The sequence below is a fragment of the Myotis brandtii genome, unplaced genomic scaffold (genome assembly GCF_000412655.1).
Source record: "Myotis brandtii unplaced genomic scaffold, ASM41265v1 scaffold197, whole genome shotgun sequence".
In the NCBI taxonomy this organism is placed as follows: domain Eukaryota; kingdom Metazoa; phylum Chordata; class Mammalia; order Chiroptera; family Vespertilionidae; genus Myotis; species Myotis brandtii.
Genome location: NW_005357346.1, coordinates 2,376,679 through 2,399,355, shown reverse-complemented (window position 1 = coordinate 2,399,355; position 22,677 = coordinate 2,376,679). Strand labels below are relative to the sequence as shown.

The 22,677-nt window shown below is 45.6% G+C and overlaps 1 protein-coding gene across 1 annotated transcript; it reads right to left on the bottom strand.

The window, feature by feature from the left end:
* Positions 1-3,210: 3,210 nt before the first annotated feature.
* On the bottom strand, positions 3,211-12,603 carry NEK2 (NIMA-related kinase 2). The gene is made up of 8 exons (XM_005865173.2): positions 12,294-12,603; positions 11,096-11,313; positions 10,587-10,827; positions 8,841-8,923; positions 8,004-8,130; positions 6,883-7,102; positions 5,546-5,671; positions 3,211-4,097 (listed from the first exon to the last, which is right to left on the bottom strand). The coding sequence occupies exons 1-8, from the start codon at positions 12,387-12,389 to the stop codon at positions 3,871-3,873; spliced, it is 1,338 nt and encodes a 445-aa protein (XP_005865235.1). The 5' UTR covers positions 12,390-12,603; the 3' UTR covers positions 3,211-3,870.
* Positions 12,604-22,677: the final 10,074 nt, after the last annotated feature.

Below are 22,677 nucleotides of genomic sequence, written 5' to 3'. Positions count from 1 at the left end.
CTTATTGGAAGAGGGCAGCCCTGAGAGTCAGAAGGAGCTAGCGTGCCTGGAGGAAGGGGCTTTGTCCTGGAAGGAGGACTAACAGACAGTCCCTCGGGTGGTGACGGGCCCCGGTGAAGTGGTCCCTGGGAGGAAGCTGGGCAGCCCAAGGAGGCTGGGCATCGGGGCTGGGCCTTCAAGGGAATGGGGGGCCATGGGTGGGATGATGGAAGGTGCTGAGGAAAGGGGGAAGGCCTGGGTCCTCCTGGGGTCACTGAGGAACACCTATCCCCCCCCCCCTCACTCTCCCGTCTCCTCTAGCCGCAGGTGTGAAGGCCCCTGGACCCTAACCTTGCCAGCTCTGCGTCCACCCTTCCTTCGTCATTCAAACGTCTTGGGTAGAGCCATGGGTTAGCACCCTTAACCCCGCAATCCTTACGGGACACTGGGTGGTTTGGGAACAAAGCTGACCTTTGGCGGTCTTGTGGAGGGTCATAGTTAAAGGCTTTGGAGTCCAAAATGTCACTTCAGAGACCAGCTGCCTCTTCCTAGCTGTGATGCGAGCTTCGGTTTCCCCATGAAAAACGTGGCACTAATGATGCCTATTCATCAGGGAGGTTGTGAGGAGTGAATGAAATAATGGACCAAGGCATTTAACCGAAGCCTGGCAAGTCCTCTCTCAGTAGCAGCCAATTGCACCGGCTCCGGGGAAGGTGTCAGGCTTGCCGTCTAACAGGACCATGGCGCCACCTTGTGGTTGCTGTCGCTCAGGACAGCTGGTTAATCTTACTCAAATCCTGACGCTTTTTCAAATGCCTACGAGCAGGTGTTGCTCTCATGTAAAGCCTGTAATGGTAAGTTCATGTTGGTACTGTATCTAGCCGGGCATCTTGATAAATCCTTTATTTTTTTAAATTTATTTGTATTGTTGAAAGTATTACAGATGTCCCCTTGGTTGGTTTTTTCCCCCCACTAACCCCCTCCACCCCGCCCCTACCCCTATCTTGATAAATCTTAGAAAGAGATGCTAGAGAAGTATCATTTGAGAGGACTCTCCCATCAAAGAGATCCTCTTCTAAATCTACCATCATTGCCCTTAAACCCCAGATGTTCCCAGCTTTAGGGGTGAACAGGAAACACGGTTTTGTTGGCTTTGGTTTCCTGTTGTACCCCTAATCACCACCTGTTCCAAAATGGCAAACCCCAATTCCCTGTCCCTTTCCTGCTTCATCCTGCTCCTTAGCACTACCAATCTCCATGTGTGGCTCGTTTTCTATCCGGCCTTATTGGAATGGAATCTCCATGAGGGCAGGGATGTCAGTATTTCTTTATTGCTCTATCTTCAGCATGTTAAACAGTGCCTGGCTCACAGCAGCTGCCCAATTGTTTGTTGAGTGAAAGAAGGAAAGATGAAGGTGGAGTCTGAGGTGGGGAAGTACAGCTCTCTCAGCATGCCACAGATTTCAAAATGAAAACTTACTTCCTAAGAGAGAAAAGGAGTTTCCTGAAGAAAGGGCTGGTTTCGTGAGTGTGCACCAGTGCCATCACACTGGCAGGCCCCACACGTAGAAGGCCTTGGCGTTCAGCAGGGCCGGGCCCTTGGGATTGATTGTTCCACAGTTACGGTCTGGGAATTCTTAATAACTGTATCTTTGAATTTGTGTTTTGTAAGTCAAGTCCAGTGAACAATAGTAGTGCCTGAGTGGGAACTTAAGACCTCAGTTCATGCCTGGCCTTGCCTCCCCCCACCAGGCCCCCCACTTGGTGCACCAGCCTCCTCTTCCTGTCTGTACCCCATGACCACTGCCACACCCTGCTCCCAGCAGGGGCCTGGGCATGGGCAACAATCAGGGTTGAGCACCCATGCCCCGAAGCATCTCAGAGCAGGGCATGGCAGCAGCTGCCCCCCCAGTGCCTTTCCTCACTCCTGGGGCTGACAGACCCCTGGCATGGCTGGTGGGCAGCTAGCTGGAGGCCCTGTCTTGGCAGGTCGATCCAGGTACCCTGATCCAGGAGTAAAGTACCAGCTAGGAGGTGTAAGGATCCTCATGGGAGACCTGTTTGCCGTGGGCTGGGACAGTCAGTGGGCCTGAGGGAGAGCGAGATTCCTGGCTCCACCTCTCCAGCCTGGCAGTGATAAGTCTGGTGGCTGGAGGGAGGGTGTTCCCAGGTAAGCACCAGGGTCAGGGGTCCCCAGGGGCCTGTCACAGGGATCTATCTGTGTGCTTCTCTTCTGGCCAGCTTGAGGCACCCTCCCGGATGAGCCACAACATACGAATTACATAATTTCAGTGATTCTCCACATGAGCTAAATGTGCCTTTTGCATTTAAAACTGACATCACACAACATAAAAGATGAATAGTAAAATGCATGCTAATAATCCAAAATTTTGTTTTTTCTTTACTGAGAACATTAAGTCGCAAACACTACCACAATAAATAAAGACCTTGAAAGAAACGATAAGGCTGTCCATGTACCTTTAATGCTACTTGTTCCCTGCTTTTTGAACAAGGCGCCCACATTTTTATTTTGCACTGGGCCCTGCAAATTATACTCAACATTTGTATTGAAGGGGTCAGAAGGATTAATCTGTGGGTATTCCATGAAATCATGGTTATCAGTCTGCTTGTGTTCGGATAATATCAATTGTCTTTTTGGAACTACATTACCAACTGGGCAGTAAACCTGTAATAAAATAACTAATAAAGGAGCTCTATTTTCCCATTATTAACCCTTCACAACTTGGTCTTATTTCATTAAACTAAAAGGATAGCACATGAAAAACGTGATAGGCACAGTAAGGACTGCTAATTCATATTAAAGATCAGACTTAAAAAATAACCCATAAATTTCCATCAAGGGTTGGGTCTATTCCAACAAATTTTAGCTTAGATCATGTGCCGAGCCCGCACGGCCATGGGTGAACCTGAGAGGGGGCTGTGAAGGATTAGAAAAGACAGACAAAAGAAGAAAGCTGGGCGCTAGGTGGGACACTGCTATCCCTGGCCTCTACCTACTCCATTCAATAGTACCCTCCCACCCCGCAATCATTATCATTTAAAATGTTTCCAGACATGGCAAATGTCCCCTGGGGGGCAAAATAGTCCCCAGTTAAGAGCCACTGGTACAGATGGATTAATGGGGGGGGGGGGGGGAGTGAAGTGCCACTGCAGCCCCTGTGAGCATCAGTGCCTATGAATCATAAACCCAACAAATGCAAGAGACACAAATACAGGAAAACTAAAGAATTCGTTTACTTAGTGAGAAACAGATGAGCCCATGACGGCCGGCTTATATACAGTTAGGTAGAGTAAAAAGGAAAAAAAAGAATATCGACATCACAGTGATGGATTTTCACAAAAGGTGACAGATTTTGCACTAAGAGCAATGGGATATCAATAAGTGTTATCTATAAGCAAGATGTCATAATATCAGTGACCAGTTTGGATCCAATTCGGTTTTCTAAGCTCTAGAATATTTAAAACCTCAAACTTGAAGTTGTAAATCTAGACATGACAACTGTAAGCACACCACTCAGTCGTGTAAAACGTCTCAGTAAGTGGATACATATGTTTTTCCTGATATTATTTTCCTCCAACATTTAGAATGTAATGTTCCAGTAGTAATCACACATGGGATTAAAACCCCAACCAAGAAAGTATCATTCTTTCTATAAAGTGTTCTTTTAAAAAAGAAAAAAAATGAAAGGTGTGGACGTTTTGTTCAATTATTGCTGAAGGACAGCAAAGGCAATTCCAAAATATCACTCTTACTGTACAGAAAGGCACGGCTCATGGAACCAAGTATATCAAGCTGCAGCAGTTGAACATCAATCAGTCCTTCGGGGGCTGGCCATGTCAGATCCCGCACACAGCGCTGGGCCCTGCCGGCTAGCGCATGCCCAGGATCTGTCTGCTTTTCAGCTGGTACGTTTGCTCAATGTCCGCCAGGGCTTGCGCGCGCAGCTGGGCAGCATGGAGCCTCTTCTTCAGGTCTTTGCACTTGGCTTTGGAGGAGAGCTGGCTCTCAGAGTTCTCACTCCCCCGGACACTCTCCTTACTCTCTCCACTGAAATGAACTTTCTTCTTAAGTATTGAGGATGGAAGAGCTAAAAGTTCTTTAGGAAGAAAAAGGGTTTTGAGTTATTTGAACAGGTTTGTCACACTTAGCAAAAATACACCCTCTTTCAGTTCATTTGAAATCTGGAACCTATCTTAGTATCTCCGGGAGGTTGGGAGCTTGAGGGTGATAAGAAATCAATCAATCTTTTAAGCCACAGCACTGAAAAAATAATCCTGGAATGTGCCAAATATCAAGGAACATAGGTTTTATTCCCTTAACAATCAACTTTTCTCTTGAAGTCAAATGCATTGGGGATTATGGGCCACAATATAAAACTTCTGGAAATCAGTATCATCTACTCCATTCTTGAAAACAAGTGCCATTCTACCTAGAACACAGGGCTTCCAGAAAAGTATAGAAGCAGAAACACTTTTTATGGACACTTATAGTTTGGGTTAAATATTCAAGAACACTTCCTTCAAAACTGATTAATTGACTGAAATCTTGCTTCAAAAAGAAACTAAGCAAATTCAGGGTGGAAAAGGTAAATCAAGTAACAGTATAGCAAAAAAGGTGAACTGGGCTTTTTACATGAAAAAAAATTTACTTGAAATGGTAGCACTATTAGCTACTGACAGACTATCCGGAGGTTGGAGACTTGCGGGCTTGAATTCCAGAACCTGTTTGTTTTTCCTTTACATTCATTTAAAGGAAATACATTCAAATTTTATGAGCTCATTGTATGAGCCATTGTGGACAAACAAAGGCCCTATTCTCATAGGAGGAGAGGGACCAGAACCCATTAAACAAGTAAAAATGAGGACTATTTGAGGGGGAAATAACACTGAGAAAGAGAACAGGGGTGCTGGCGGTGGCCACAGTGATGAGAGCCGCATAATGAGGTGACTTTTGAGCAGAGACATGTTGAAAGTGAGGAAATAAGAAGCCACCGGGTTATCTGAGGAACAAACTCCAGGCCAAAGAAAAGGAAAGGCCAGGCCGAGAGGTAGGAGTAGGCTGCAAGGAACACTGCCCTCCAATTGTGCCCCGACTTCCTATCTCCAACATTGTTTCTGCTTCAAAGCACACTGGGGGTTTTTTTAGCCTTAACTCCATTGTTTCAAATATATCCACCTTTATTCCCACAAATTCCTATACAAATACCTATGTAACTTGTAAATCTCACTAATGGAATAATTTTGTAAGAAAGAAAAAAGTGTTAAGCCCAGCTGGTGTGGCTCAGTGGTTGAGCATGGACCTATGAACCAGGAGGTCACTGTTCAATTCCCGGTGAGGGCACATGCCCGGGTTGCGGGCTCGATCTCCAGTGTGGGGCATGCAGGAGTCAGCTGCATCATTGATGTTTCTATCTCTCTCTCCCTTCCTCTTTGAAATCAATAAAAACATTAAAAAACGAGAAGGCCTACCAAAGCCCCTCGAAAGCAAACCAGTGCCCATTTCCTCACACGCAGCAGCCTCTGTCTGCGGAGCTGGTTCTCCTACCTGGACCGCTGGCCAGGGACAGGAGCCTCTGCTCCTTCAGCAGGCTGTAGTTCTTCATCAGACTTTCCGCTCTCGCCAGTTTGTCCTCCGCCAGTCTCTCACGCACACAAAGCTCACGTTCCTTCTCTTTAGAAAGGCATGGAATGAGAAAAAGATTGGCAAGTGGCTTTGAGTAGAAAACAGTTTACACGTGCGAATCTTCCATTTTCCCTAATCACTGAGACCGGCTTGCTGAGCAGCGATTAGTAATGCTCTGAGAAAGGTTTCTCACCGGGTTCCCAAGCCACCCTGACCATGCTAGTCTGTAGCACCTGTCGCTTTAGTGGAGTAGACAGACTTTCACCATCAAAAACTAACTTGCCCTAACCAGTCTGGCTCAGTGGACAGAGCGTCGGCCTGGGGACTGTAGGGTCCCAGGTTCAATTCCAGTCTAAGGGCCTATGCCTGGGTTGGGGGCTCGATCCCCACTGGGGGTGTGCAGGAGGCAGCCGACCAATGATTCTCTCTCATCATTGATGTTTCTATCTCTTTCTCCTTCTCCCTTCTTCTCTGAAATCAATAAAAATATATTTAAAAAAACAAAAACACAACAACTAACTAGTACCAAATCAGTGAATAGCCCTGAGTATTTATAAACCTAGAATATCCTGTACCCACATTATTGAATTGCCAGAGCATATTTAGTCCTACACACTGTAGGATTTTAGACCTGGACTGTGTTGGCTCAGCCACAGGAGTAATGGTTATTGTAGAAGTCAGCAAATCTTAAGATCTACCTTTGCAATGAAAAACTGTAATGTATGTATATGTTATGAAACAGAAAGAAAAAAGTAACAGCAAATGTAATGTACACATTAAAGTATACAAACTCTATAGCAAAGTATAAAGTTAAGCCCAACAATAGCAGAGAAAGAGGCAGCTCAACAGGAAGATGCCAGAAAGCGTGAGCTACATATTTTACAAAGCACAGTTTGGTTTCTCAAGTATTTATAAGAAGGTTCTCTTTCTTTCTTTTTTAAATAGTTTTTTTTATATGTTTTTATTTATTTCATTGAGGAAAGGAGAGGGAGAGAGAGATGGAAACATCAATGATGTGAGAGAATCATTGGTCGGCCGCCTCCTGCACTCCCCACATTGGGGATCGAGCCTGCACCCCAGGCATGTGCCCTAACCAGGGATTGAACCTGCCACCTTGGCATATTGGGATGACGCTCCAACCAACTGAGCTATCAGGCCAGGGCAAGAACGTTCTAATCTACTCATTTAAACAGTTTCCCACTCATCACGATCACCCTCCGATAGCTCTCCTTTGTTTCGCCCCCATCATTCAGACTTACGCTCCAGTCTTTCCTCTCTGGCTTTGAGGGCTCGCTCTCGCTCCTGCAACTGTATTTCCTTCAGTTTCAGCTCACTTAATACAGTGTTAGAATCCTGCAACTTTTCTGGTTCTCCAGATCGTCGCCCCCTTCTCTCAGGATTTCTCCTCTGCTCTTCTGCAACCAAGTCTGCTATCAAAGGGCTCTCCAGAATTTCTTCAACAGAAGGTCGATGGTAATCCTGGGGGGAAAATATTCAGTGTTACAGTCACATTTCGTAACAGAATACGCATCCCAAAAGAACGGCTACATTAAAAGGGTACATATTTCCAAGGCAAAAGAAAAACTCGGTTCTGGATGGGCCTTGACTATCTGGAAAAATAAGTTCACTTGTGGCTTTAATACATGAGGTTCTAGGTCCAAACAGTAATGCAGATTTTTACTTACCTCTGATCCCCCTTTAACCTAAAGGCTTCATCCCTGTGCAGGTGCTCAGTAGCATGGCCAGGGTCTGTGTTAGGGCATCTCTAAACTACAGGAAGCAGGATACTCCCTCTCAGCCCTTAAATCCCATTACTTCATCTGTATCCTCCTTTGTAATCCCACAGCATTTAACTTTACATCAGCCTGATCTCTTGGACATTTCCCTCGCCATCCCATGGCCAGATTTTTTCCACATAATCTCTTAGAGTGATTTCCCCTCCACTCTTCTTAGCTACCCCTACCCTCTCACTGCCCTAACCATCCCCCCCACCCATACACACACACACACCTATCTCTCAATTGGAGCTAGAGGCAGAGTAATTAAGTCTTATTGTGGCCCCTTCCACACCATCTGCCACGCTGAGGTAGGCAAGGACACGGGGAACTAAGGATCTGGATGCTTCATGCAATCTTTTCTTGCTATCGACCATCTGTTAGCATGGAGTGAGTGGGAGAAGACAGAGAAAGCACAGAGGGTAGGCCAGCAAGGACGTGCAATTTACCAAATTTATGTAAGTTTTCACTTGTGTAAACAAAGTAGATTTAGCTAAGGAAATACATTTAATGTTTCTTCAGTCTCATTGCTCTACGGGAGAGAACACATACCCCAAAACTTAATTGAAAGATAGAAACAGACAAAATAATCTTATAATCTTTACCTTTAAATTTAACATCCTTGTAATGATGTCATTCAATTCATCAGAGTAACGATATGGAATTCGCCTGAATTTGCCTTCTCGGATCTTCCCAGCTAATTCTTTCTGGTTGAAAGCTGTAAATGGAGGCCTGGAACAAAAAAATAATAATAATGTAAAAATAAAAATATATTAGGAAGCAAATCTTTTGCACAGTTTAAGCTCCAGTTTTTATTTATGTTTCTGCTTCTGGGATTTTCTTCCATAGCTAAGTTTCCCAATTTTGGTGCTACTGACATTTGGGGTCACATAGCTCTTTGTTGTGGGGGTGTCCTGAACATCATAGTATTTATTTGCACTACCACTGGCCTCCATCCACTAGATGCCAGTAGCTATCCTTGTTTGTCACAACCAAAAATGTCTTCAGACAATGCCAAATGTCCCCTGGGGGCAAAACTGCTTCACTCCCCCTGGTTGAGAATCACTGCTCTACAGAATAGCTTAGAAGAGAAAGAACTGGAGCTCTTTCTTGGTCTCCAAATTGCCAGAGCTACCCCCAGATCTTTGTTTATCTCTTCCATGGGCCTGACCTATCTGCTCTCCCCTTGAGCTGAGCATCAGTCTAACAAGGAAACATCTAACCAGGTTAGGAGTTTGAACAAGTCAACATCCAGCCTCAGGGGTTATATTATTAATTTCTAAATAATTTTTTTTTTACCTGTCCACCTACTTTAATTTTAACCCACGGTATGATTCTTTCAGATTTGAATACAAATGGATGGTCAAACAACTGAACCCAGTGAAAGGTGACAAACCCTGAGTATAAACCTCAGACTAGAAATCTGTCTTTAATATACTTACATTAATGCACACAACTCATACATCAAACAGCCCAGTGACCAGATATCCGATTTCTCATTGTAGGACATGCGACTCATCTGCTCCTTAAGGGGGGAAAGGGTAAGAAAGTATGAGGAATTAAAAGTTTATTTTGTTTTAAAATGTATACTTTGTCTTCAAATTTACAATGGAAAAAGGCAATGACCTTATCCTAATATACTTTGTCATATATAATTCATTCAATTCTTTTTCCTTCAGATGTTTATTGTTACTAGAGGTGAGACACTGACTATTCAAAGGTGAGTATGAGACCTCTACCCTGGTGACACTAATAATCTAGAAACTGCTTTGAAAGAACCAGAGAAAATTTCAGAATAACCAATGCATACATCTAGCCCACATTTAAATGGATGTAGACATAAATGGCTAAGTGAATTATTCATTTATATTTTTCCTTAGTCTACTGTATAAACCACACCAGCTAACATTCTCATTTCCTGTTTTAATTGTCTTTCTCACACTCTCAGGAGCAACAGAGGGCACAGAGGCAAGTGCCAAACTCTTCAGGAGGCTCCCTAGTGCTTTAAGTCCAACAGGTTGAGTCTGATACCATTTCCTGGCAATGCCTCAGAGAAGGCTGAGCAGATCTAATTACAAGGGCAGGAGGGAAAAGGAACAAAAGAATCACGTAGGTTTCAAATTTTCCAAGAACCACTTCTGTATAATTTTCCTTTATGTTAAAGGCTTTCTATTTGGAATTTGATCCAGTGAGAAAATGACACTGTTCTGGCCATGTCTAATATTAATGAAAAACAAAATCACTAATACAAAGTTTTATACTGTAGTCAGACTGGTTAACATAACTAAAAGAGATTTAGAAAAGCCCGGAAATGTTTATGACTGCTAAAACAATTAACCCCTCTGCACCTTTGTATGCTCAGATTCCAGATACAACCCCCTGGTGTTATCACTTTTTGGTTTAAGCTCTTCAAGAGCCATCAGGCAAAATCCAGAGAGCCATAAACGGTTCATAGCCTTTGACCCAACCCAGCAATTTCATTTTGAGAGCTATCTGCCAAGGAAATGACCAACAAGGAAGAAAGAATAATTCATATGCATAGCAGTGCTCCTTAGAATGGTGAGAAATTTTGGAAACAAAATATTATCCAGCAATCAAGGAAATAAATAAGTAGGTAGACTCAGCAGCTCCCTTGTAGGAAAAGTCAACAAAAAAAGAACAAATACCAACAGTTAACACTGTAAAAACATGTTATCTGAAGTGAGTGAGGCTCTGAGCCCCGAATCTCCAGGCACAAGAATCATCCAGAGAGTCTGTTAAAAGGCAGAGTCCAAATTGAAAAGTAGGAGAAAAACAGAGCAAGGACCTGTCCCGAGATCCGAACTCACTGGACTGGGGCTTGGTCCAGGATTCTGCATTTGAAAAAGCACACCAAAGGAGGCCAAGCTGGTGTACAGGACCTACAGCACTTTGGGAAACACAGCTCTTGAGGCCAGAGACAAAACCTGTTTCATCTTTGTAATTTAGCATATGGTAGTCCTTTAATAAAAGCCTGACTTGAATTGCTGATATAGTTGAGTTTAATGGTGTGGTGGTCCATTTGGAAAATATATAAATTAAAAATGAAACAATGTTAATTTTTGGTTATTGGATATTACTAAACATACAATCAAAACAACTCACTTTCCCTGCATTTGAATGCTTAGCATTAAGAGGTTTAAAAAGTATCTAAATTCTGAAATACTTACGGGAGACATGTAATAAGGAGTGCCAACAAATGTTTTTGCAAAACTGGTATCATGGTTTAATATTCTAGCTAGCCCAAAGTCTCCAAGCTTAACGTTTTGCTTGCCATCCAGGAAAACATTAGCTGGTTTCAGATCCCGATGGAGCACCGTATGACCACCATCACTTCGTCTGTGACATTCCTTTAGGGCCAGAGTCAACTGAGCCATCACTCGAAGAACAAACTCTTCCTCCAAGTATTGTCTGAAATCAAAGCAGTTACACAGCATATAACTTCTGAATAAAACCATTACAAAGAGGGGATGATGAATTATCTAGTGTACAAATAGGGAAATAAATATCATATTTTGATATGAAATATGGGTGTTGATTCACAAGGGATTTCCTAAAGTTCTGTAGACCCACCAAATACTAGAACACTCTTCCACATCACTAAGTACTTCGTCCCTGATCCTAAAACAGAATGCGAAACTGGGCCCACTTTCACCTTACATTGAAAAGAATCACTTACCTTTCCTTGGTTCCCTTTGTAATTATACTAGCCAGGTCCCCTCCTTCGCAATATTCCATTACAATGTACAGCGTTGTGTTGGTTCGGTCAATAATGCGATCATAGTAACGGACGATGTTTGGATGCTTCAGTTCACGAAGCAAATTCACTTCAGAAACAAGCATTTGTTTCTCAGCTTCTGTCATGGAGCCATAGTCAAGTTCTTTCCAAACTAATATCTGAAATAAGAATTCCCAAGGTATGAATGAACGCAAAAATGAAGATTGAGAGCTCCATGACCACCATCCCTTTGTCTGCGACATTCCTTTAGGGCCAGTCATCACTCACTACTTTTCTATTAAATAGATCATATAGTCATTATCCTCTGATTTAGTTCAATGAACTTAAGGACCCCTGAATTTAACTCCATAACCGTCCTCTAATTTTTAAGCAGAAAAGAATGCAAGGGGAGAGAGGGAGATGAGGCACACTAGGCTTCCTCCAACCCCCTCCCCTCGGTCCCTTTGTGGGAGGCTGGCAATGGTGCTTTGGTCAAAGGTGGGGCAGAGGCAGTCCAAGTCCCTGACCATTCCAACCAGGCAAGCTTTTCCAGGGGAAAGACCTGAGGTCCTCCCTCCATCCGCAGCCAGGCAGCTTCCTCTCCATTGTTTCTTTCTGAATAAAGTCTCCCTACACACACAGGAGAACTATGAAACCAAAAATCCGATTAAAGGGTATCTTAAATGAGCTCGGACTGCCGGGCAGAAAGCTCCAGGTTCTTCTCGTGGCCCAGAGTTCTACTCTTCTCTAAACAGCCCAGGAGCCCCACGGGGTAGCTGGTTTGGTTGGAGCATCCTCCCAGACACCAAGGTTCAAGGTTGAGGTTTGATCATCGGTCAGGGCACATACAAGAAGCAACCAATAAATGCATAAATAAGTGAAACAAATCAATGTTTCTCTTTCTTCCTCAAATCAACCACTCAAGCAATCAATAATTTTAAATTTCAAAAATAAAATAATAAAGATAGTTCAGGAGTCACCAGTGAAAGGCCCTTAGCAGGTCGAAGCAGAAAAGGAAAAAAAAAAAAACAGGAAGGAAATGGAAGAGAAAGCGAAACAGAAAGGAACATATCCCTTGCGAGACCCAGTACAAACACAGATCGCCACCAGCTGGCGAGGCCGCTGCAGGGACCGGACTCGGAAGGGGGCCCGCGCTCACCTTGCCGTCGCTCTTCCTCCGGATCTTCTGGCAGCGGCCATAGGAGCCGGTGCCAATGGTGTGCAGCACCTCGTAGTCCTCCGCCCGGGTCGGCATGGCAGGGCCCGCCGGGGACTCCTGCAGATCGCGCCGCAGCCGCGGAACTGGAGCCACCGTCTCCAAAGCGTCTCCAAGTCACCCTGCCGGCCGCCACAGCCCGCTGCTCAGTTTAACCGTCCCGGGCCCTGACCTCGTAGTCTATTGGCCCGCAGCGAGGCGGCTTCGCCTCTTTGATTGGCTAAGAGGAACACAACACCCTAGGCATCTTGGGAAGGCGTATCCATAGGCAACCGCGTCGGCGTCGGTATCGGCGTCTGCTTTCTACCCCTAGGGAGGAAGAGGCGGAGCTAAATCAAAGGGAGGGCGGGGGATAGAAAGTGGCGTCGGGCAGGTCTCAGATACTCTTGGCCCTCGGGCCGAAGTCGTCAAGGTAACCGAAGTAACCGAAGTCCAGAGACCTCGCCCCAGACTTCTTTGCACCCTCCCTCAACCAACTGCCGCCTGACCTTTGCACTGTGAGCCCTCTCTCAGGTTCCAGGACCCGGAGCCTGGGCGGGATCAGCCCAAGACTTAGTGAGAGCTGAGTACAGAGGTGAAAAGTACAGTCCCGACCTGAAGAAGGCACTTGTGAGTGCCGACTATGATGCGGGACTGTGCCCAGCACTTGACATGTATGGTCTCGTTTATTCCTCAACACAAACCTATAAAGCAGGAATTAGTTTAATTGGAAACGGAAGCAAAATTATTTGCTTTAGATCCAACAGCCAGAAATAGAAAAATCAATGCAAAAAGAGTAGATACTCATAGTAACGATTTCAAGTTTACACATGACTTCGTGCAGAGTGCTGTTATCATAAAGAGAATATATATATTTTATCGATTTTAGAGAGAGGAAGGGAGAAGGAGAGGGAGAGGGAGAGGGAGAGAACCATTGATCGGCGTCCTCCTGCACACTCCCTACTGGGATCGAGCCCACAACCTGGGCAGGAATTGAACTGTGACCTCTTGGTTCATTGTTCAAAGCTCAACCACTGAGCCAGGCTGGCTGGGCAAGAGAATATATTTTTGAAAACCAAATGTAGAGGCCTGTTGAACATGCAGAGGACATGTGCAAACTCTCAGGGTAGAATATGGAAGTCTCTGATGGTTTGGAATACCCAGGAAAATATGGTGGCTCTAAGGCAGAGATGGTCAGGTTTACCTTTAAGCCGCCTACCAAAAAACAACAACAACAAAAGCAATCAAATAGATTATTTGAGGTGCTGAACACATAATTAACTGATAATACTTCATTGAATGTAGCCTCTTCTGGGGACACACAAAAAGCAACATTTTCAGCTAACCCAGGCAGATGAGACAGTCCCACTTTTACCTGGGAGAGGGAAGCTGGAGGCCTCCATCAGATGTGGATGGAGAAATCTGCGCTAATAATTTGGCAATGCAGAAATAGATCAATTTTCTTTAAATATCTCTTCAACATGGAATTGAAAGGAACTTGATTTTCTATTAATAAGAATTACAAATATCTTTATGTTTAAAAAAAGACATTTATTACATGCACTGAATATAACATAATTGAATTGGAATTGCCAGCCAGGAGAATTTTTGAAGTCACATTCAAGGGCACTGTCTTACCTCAAGAGAATAGGACCATTTAGGTTTGGAAGTTATGTAAGGAGCTACTAGTAGCTGCATTAATTGACATTATATTTTTTATTTTAGTACCTCTTAAAAATTGACATCCACAGAGCTCTTTGGCTTGCCTGCCCAAAATCCAGTCCTATACTTTATTTCTGGCTACTCTTAAGCTCTTGTTCTTTGCCCCAATTCCCCAAACCTGGCAGACTCCGTCCACCACCTTTGCACCTGTTATTCCATTTGTCTGGAATACTGTCTACCCAGCCCCCTTACCCACTCCCCCACCCAGTATCATGTCTGTCTAACGGACACAACTTGTCTTTCAAGATTCAGTGCCAAGCCCTAGCCGGTTTTGCTCAGTGGATAGAGCATTGGCCTGCGGACTGAAGGGTCCCGGGTTTGACTCCGGCCAAGGGCACATGCCCAGGTTGTGGGCTTGATCCCCAATGAGGGGCATGCAGGAGGCAGCCAATCAGTGATTCTCTCTCATCATTGATGTTTCCATCTCTCCCTCTCCCTTCCTCTATGAAATCAATAAAAAAATAAAAATAAAAGTTTCAGTGCCAACTTGTACTCTGGGAAGCCTCTTCTAGCTAGCACATTACAACACGCAACTTCTTTTTTTTAAAAAATCTTTTTTTTTTCTTTTTGTGCTTGTTTTTTTTTTTAATATATTTTATTGATTTTTTACAGAGAGGAAGGGAGAGAGATAGATAGTTAGAAACATCGATGAGAGAGAAACATCGATCAGCTGCCTCTTGCACATCTCCTACTGGGGATGTGCCCGCAACCCAGGTACATGCCCTTGACCGGAATCGAACCTGGGACCTTTCAGTCCGCAGGCCGACGCTCTATCCACTAAGCCAAACCGGTTTCGGCCAACATGCAACTTCTTCATCTACATTGTTCGCAGACCATTTTGTACATAAATCGACTCTTGTTATTTTTCATTATTTGTTTACATAGTAGCTCAAGTCTAAGCTTCTTGTATTCAGCATAAGTTCTCTAATAAAGGACACATGCAATAAATCTTTGTTAAATGAAAATATGAGAAGAAGCTTATTAATCATACATGGATTTAAAAGGAAATCCTCAAGTACTCATGTTTTAAATGTCTCCAGCCCTATGATAGAGACTAACTATTGGGGAAAAGGCCATCCCAGGAGTATGGAGAGTGGCTTCTAGGATCACATGTTCATTTAACAGATATTTATTAAGCACCTACTATAACCCAGGTATTATGATGGCATTGATACACAAGGTGTTCATTTAAAAAGAGACAATGGGGCCACAATGACAATGATAAAGAAAAGAGTGGCCTCAGCATGGCATGACAAACCCTAATGACTGGCCGTATCACTGGGTTACGCCATATCATTTATTTGGTGGGGGTGAGGGGCAAGACAGCCCAACAGAGACCACTAGACACCAGAGCAGAAAGAGACATTGGTGGCTGCGGAGCATGTAGGGGTTAATCAGAAATGCTTTTACAGGAAACACCCCTTCCCCATCCCTTACACACTCCTTCCTTCATATTCCGCCCATTCTTTAAGACTCAGCTCACTCCCAGTTTCTTCCCTAAAATTTTCCCTGGCTGCCTTCAACCCTCTGCGGTCTCCTAAGAGAGCAATTAACTGTGTTCTTTACTCATTTAGAATGTGCCATACACTAGTCTATATTACCAGCTTCTCCTTTATGTCTATCTTATCTGACCTATTAATTTTTAAACTCATCCTTCAACAAATAAAAATTGAGGTCCTGCCAGGTGCTGAAGATACCCCAGTGACGTGCAGTCCTGGGGCTGGAGGAGGTAGATGTACACAAGGTCACAGAGAGATCCAACCATTACAAATCGTGGTGAAAGTTAAGAAAAAAAAAACAAAGAACTGAGACAGAAACTGAGATGTTAACATCTAAACAGGACTAAGGGAAGATCAGCTCTATGAAGGTAGGGTCAAGGTTTGAACTTCTCCCTCACCACCCTCCCACACCCAGGGCCTAATTCACTGTCTTCACAATTGTTTTGCTAAATGTGCTCGTGTTGTCAGTTTTCATTTAAATCTGGTGAAATCTCAAATAGGTTATTTGCACGATGTCTATGCTTTCTGCTCACAAGTGCTCTACAGGTGTTCCCAGAGACGCCAACTCATTGTTAAAAGAAGCTACCTGAAGGACTAGTGGGCATCTCCAACTTAGCATGTCCAAAATCAAACTCCTGGGCTTTGTTCAAAATTTGTTCTACTGTCTTCTTCGTCTTAAGTAACTAATGCATGTGATTTTGTTGTTTGTCTTGTTCACTGCAGTATCTCCAGCACCTAAAATATGCCTGGAACATAGTAGGCACTCAATTAACATTTGTACATTGAATAGATGAACAAATGAATGAAGGAATGAACAAGCAAAGTCATAGCTCATTGCCCTCAGCTTCTCTTCTTGTGTTACATGAAAGACCCACTAGAGGGCTGTAAATAACTTCATAGTAAATGAGGAGTCGGTACATCCGCACCAGTCCACCTGCAGAGGCCTGTCCTTATAGGAAACTTCAAGATTTTCATATCAAGCATTTCGAATCTCAGATAAGACATTTTGAGCATCTTGGAGTAATTTGAAATCAGGAATTGTGAAATTCCTTTAAAATACTTAAAAAGGTTGCTAGAAAGGAAAAAGGAGAGATTCTTTGTTTATAGAAATCAGATGCTAAATGATGTTAAAGAAAGGTGCATGAATGACATAATAGGTGCTCAATAAATAACCAAATTCTAGAATAAAGAATGAGGGGCTGTGGAGACTGGCCCTAATAGGGACACCCCAATTGATAGAAACAGAAAGGCAATATGTGAACTAAGAGACAGCTTTGGATTTAATGGCAGGCAGCTGACGGGATAATATATGAGAAGAAATTTATCTGTGAAACCAAATAGTGTTTCATTCTGAGCTCCTCCACATTTTAAAGAGGGATAGTGTCACCCTGACCAGTTTGGCTCAGTGACTAGAGTGTGGACTGAAGAGTCCCAGGTTTAATTCCGGTCAGAGCACATCCCCAGTAGGGGGTGTGCAGGAGGCAGCTGATGGATGTTTCTCTCTCATGGATGTTTCTAACTCTCTATCCCTCTCCCTTCCTCTCTGTAAAAAATCAATAAAATATATTTTTTAAAAATAAAAAATAAAGAGGGATAGTGTCAAACTTGCCAAAGGTATAAGTTAGAGGATGGCTGACTTCTGCTCAAAATAAAAATAAACTTTCAGACAAAGAGAGCCATTCACAAATTTTATATGGTTTTTCATTATATTTGTAAATTCGGGATATTTGTTGTCTCTAAGAATATTGATAACATAAATTGCTTAAGAAGAATGTTAAAAGTAATCACAGATGCTGACTCCATAATATGTTTCTAAGGGACTATAGGAGCTTTCAGAGAATATTTTCCCTTTCGCACAATAAAATCATAGGAGTAGTGGGTGCGAGGTCTAGGAACCCAGGCTCATTTAGCTCTGTTTTCATGAGCTGTGCGACCTAAGGAATCCACTCGACCTCTCTGGGCCCTATAAAATGAGAGTGTTAAATTAGATAACCTTAAAGGAACCTTCCAGCTCTACATGTTATGAATCTTTTATCTCCTCTTCCTGAAAATTCACAGGAACTGCTGACAAAGCCAGAGCATTGCTCTGTTTGACCTTTAGCTTGACCCCAGGTGACAGTTTTTGTTAAGTAGTAATGTCTGCATTAGCTTTCTCCGAATCCCTTCTATTCTTTCTTTACTTGTGCCAGCAACATTTATTGCGTGACAGACAGTGATAGGTGCTGGAGACAGAAAGCTGAAAGCTTAGTCCTTGACTTCAAAGGGGTCCCCTGGGAAGGTGAGATGAGTATGAATCAGCTCTTCCTGTGCAGTGTGGGCATCACTGAAAGAGCTCCCCCTAAATGTCCAGGGAGCCAGAGGGAGGAACCAGGCTCTGATGAGGAAGGCAGGGAGTGCAGGGCGGGGCAAAGGCGCCCAGGGAAGGTGACCCTTGAACTACATGTAAAGGCTGAGTTGGAATTAAGAGCAAGAGAACTGTGGGTGAAAGCATGGAGGCAGTCGGGGGGCCTGCCGGTTGGTGGGCCAAAGGGTGCATCTCACCTTGTGAAACAGGTGTCTAGACAGGTGGGCAGGACAGCCCGAGGGTAACCTGAGGCAATCTTCTGAAGGTGCTGCAGTCCCAGTGGGAGCTTTGAGCAGACAGACATGACCAGACTGGGCTCTAGAAAGATCACCCTGGTAGCAGCGTAGAGAATGAATGTGGGACAAGAATACGGTGTTTTGGTCCAGAACTGTTTGGGAGGTTGATTAGATGAGAAGCAGGGATCATCAGTGAGCAGGGGGTGTGGGGAGGAAATGCTGGAAGAGGAGTCGGGGGGGCGGGCACTGAGCTCATGTTGAGCCCAAGGGCCTATGGGCGAGCTAGTCAATGAGCAGCTGGAAACAAGGTCTCAACAGAGCAGCCAGGTGTGGGGATAAATATGTCCAGAGAGTGGCAGAGTGAAAAGGGAGGTGGGAAGGGATCCCGGAGATTATACTGGGCAGGAGGAGGAAGAAAAGCCAGCAAAGACCAAGGAAAGTGAGGTGGGGAGCCATGTGGAAATCATGTGAACCCAGAATCCAGTAGAGGTGGTTTTAAGCACATGGGAGTGGTCCACAGTGCCAGATGGAGCAGGCAGAGCCAGTAAGGTAAGGGCAGGAATGAGAACACTGGGTCTGGTCATTCGGAGAGTCTAGGTGACCTGACTAACAGCATTTTCAAGGCAAGTGGGGCAGAAGCCAGCACACAGAGGTTGCAGCAGGACCAGATGGTGGGGGAGGGTAGACAGAGTGTGTGTGTACAGTACAGCCTACTGTAACAGCGTGACATGGCGAGTCTGTGTGGGACAGAGAGGCTTGGAGCCCCTGCTCCTGAATCACAGGAACCTGAGGCGGCTGGGTGAGACCATCAGCAGTTCCCCCGAGTCCCAGGCACCTGCCCTGCAGAGTCAGGGGGCAATGCCCACCTCACAAGATTTCGCTGCGGGTGAATGAAATGGATGTAGCGTCTGAGCTGCCGTAGACGCCCAGACATGATCGCTGTTGTGGCTTTTAGTATTCTTCTCTCACTGGCGGAGCCCTGGAAGGACACACTGTGACTACACTTTCCCCTGACTGCTGAGGCTCCCGGGGGCACTCTACACAGCCTCCAGCCTGGTCCCCCTGGCCAGCATTTCTGAGGGCAAACACTTCCCCACTAGCTGGCTCCTTCACCTGGCTTCTGCTTTGCCTGCCCCATGTGGCATCCTGTCCTCAGCAGGTTCTCAAACCTGCATTCAAGGGCATTCAAGGGCATAGCTCTCAAGACAAGACCAGGAGAGCCAGGTCATGGCAAAGCTGTTCTCAAATCCACTTCCCCACTGATGAGCAGGTGCAAACGACTCCCTAGTGCCTGCCTCCCTTCTTGTGTTGCTCTGACCTGAGAGGCACATCAGGGTGCCTACAAGGCCTGAGGGACGCAGGGCATCTGGCAGGACCCAGGGAGTCCCCAGCGTCACACGTTAAAGCGGAACCTGGGCTATTTCAGTGCTGAGCAGAATTTTTCCTCTGAGCTAACTGTGGAGGAAGGGTTTGCTGTGCGCATCAGCAGAACAGGATTATGGAGAAGAGGGTTCTGTGATTCCCTCAGCTGCTCTGCAGTCTCCTAGGCCTGTGTTGCCTCATTGGTAAAAAGAGGGTCCGCAGTATTCAAAGCGGTCAAGGGCACCCACAACAAGGCGCATCTAAGAAGCTGCCAGTCTAGAGGACCCTAAGGAGCTGTGGCTACGACAGCTAAGTGTCCTGCGGACCCATTCTGGAACAGAAAAGGAACATTGGGTAAAACATGAAGGGAATCAGGATCCATATAGACTTTAGTTCATAACAAATAATAATTTTGATTCGTCCGTCGTGACCGACATACCACACTGCCCTATGATGTTCACAGTAGGGAAAACCAGGTGTGGGGTATGTGGGAACTCTTGCGTTCGCTTCACACCTTTTCTATACATCGAGAACTCTTCAAAAATGAAGACAGTTATGTTTTGGAAAAGAGCTAGCCTGTTCCCTGAGCTTTGTGAGCCAAGGATTTTGTTCTCCTTCACCGACTGTGGATTTCTCACATCTTTTCAAGCACTGGGGCAGCATCTTGGCGCTTTCCATGGCTAACGCTGTGCTCCTGAGCAGTTTCCTTAAAGGAGGCGCAGGAGGGAGGGGTCCTGCCAGGCTCCTGCTCCTGCAGCCTGTGAAACTGTGACAGGGACAGAGACCCGGCCTAGCTGCTCTTCTGGGGCGTTGGCCTTGTGCCAGCCGAGACGTCGAAGCCCTGGAGACCGGGAACTATTATTAGATCGGCCTCACACAGGAGGAAGCCAGGGCTTCAAAGGTTAAGCAATGTGCCAAGGTCAAACCACTGGAATGTGCCTTGCCCTCCGACTCCCAAGTTCATATCCTCATCGCTGCTAAAGACATAAAACGGCGCTATTTTAATATATTTTGTAATTAAGAAGCCTCCCTGTATTCCAGCCCAGAGGCTACTGCATTCCAAACCCACACACTCTGAGTTCTAGGAATCAAAACCCACGGGCAGAGTGTGGCTGCGTTCCCACCGATTCTGCACACAGTCTGCAGGGACGAACCTTCCCGCAGCAGCCCCGGGTCTTCCCAGGAGGTTAAAGATTGGCAAGGCCCTGGGTCTCCAGGGGGCTTTCGGGGCGCTCCTGCCTCAGTCATCCCCATGAGGGGAAGAAGAAAAGCATGGACAGGTAGATGCTGACCTGTCCTACCCAAGTCACAGGGCACATGACAGAGACAAGACAGGACCAAATCCAGACCCACGCTGCAGCCCCCAAGGCCAGGCCGTTAGACCACTGCACTGTATGACATTGTCTAAAAGCTACCTGGGCCAGGAAGCCACGGTAACTTACGTGCAGGGCCAGGTCAAGTGCCACGGGCATGAAGGGAAGAAAGTGGCTGATGAGAATTGGATGTAGGCATTTCATACAAATACACCAGCTCACCCTTGAACATTCTTTTAATGGTCTTGTAGCTTCTGACAACCAAGCTGAAATCAATGCCAACCCAAACTGGCTTGTGTGGGAATGGGAGCCCTTCCTTCATCTTGGCCTCGGATCATTTTCCAAACCTTGTCCTCCCCACCCTGACTCAAGCTCAGCCTTTCCAGATCAACCCCACTTCACCATGACTGTGAGCTGAAGCCACCTTCCCTCCATGATTTTTTAAAAATATATATATATGTTTTTATTGATTTCAGAGAGAGGAAGGGAGAGGGAGAGAGAGAACCATCAATCGGCTGCCTCCTGCACGCCCCCTACTAGGGATCAAGCCCACAACCCAGGCATGTGCCCTGACCAGCAATCTCCTGGTTCATAGGTGGATGCTCAACCACTGAACCACACGATCCAGGCCCCTCAGTGACTTAAAAGTTCTTTTTCTTCACTGAAATAAACATAGAACATCTTGTTTTTTGCTTTGTAAGCATCCTGGAGCCTTTTCCCAGGTGTCTATTTCAAGGCTTCCCCTAAACTAATTGCACGAGGTCCTGGACTGTGGGTAAGGTGGCCAAGCATGCTAGTCTACCTGGAACTGCCTCAGGGGGTAGCACTGAAAGTTTCCCATCCTGGGAAACCAGGTGAACCAGATGGTTGGTCTCTGCACGCACCCCATCCCGTTCATAGCTAGAGCAGTGTTATTTCTAAGAGGTGCAGACTCTTGACTGTGGTCCTTGGACAATGGCAATGCCATCCCTTGGGAGCTAGTTCTAAATGCAAACTCTTGGGCCACACCCAGACCTGCAAAGTCAGCACCTGCTCTCTCACACAGTCCCCACGTGATTCCGTGCAGGTTAGTCGGGAATAGCTGCACTGGAGTCGGGGGGGGGGGGGCTTTTGCACAGACATGGGAAAAATACTGATAAGAGGTCCCTAGGACATCTGTTGGACTGTCTCCTGAAGAACTAACAAAGATAACCACCCTAAGCTCTGCTCAATGTCACCTAGCAATAGCAGCAGCCCGAAAATCCCTCGCTTTGGGGGGGGGGGGGGGGGGGGGGGGGGGGGCGCGGTGACCAGAGAAAGGTGAGGAACACATGCGGAGGTTGCTTTGGAGACACACTTGCAGCGAGTCCCAGATTGGAACTGAGCCGCAGGTTTGAGGAGGCCAGCAAAGCACTTGGCCAATTTGAAACCATCCCAACAGTGAGCAGCACAGCGTCAGTGACAGCCTCAGGGAAGGTTCCCGGCAGAGTCACAATACAGAGTCAGAATACAGGGAGAGGACCTGCCTCAACTCTGCTCTAACATGTATTTAAAAAGATAGAAGAGTCACAAATGTTGGCAACTTAACTATGATTAGCAGGAAGTTATTTGTAACACCTGGTATCTGATCTCAATACCCTATAGCTCTCAACTTGGGTGGCCATCAGATGCCCTGTGGGGTTTGTTTTGCAAAATACAAAATGCCAGGGCCACACCTTGGACCTTCTGAATCAGGGACTGCGGGTGAGGGGCCAGGCTTCTGTGATTCAGGAAGTCCCCCAGGTGGTTCTGAGGGACACCCAGGTTGCAGAACCACTAGGAGAAGAGCCTGCCCCTGGGCCAGCACACTCTTTTTTCTGGGGGGTGGGGTGAGTGGATTGTGAGAGATAGGAC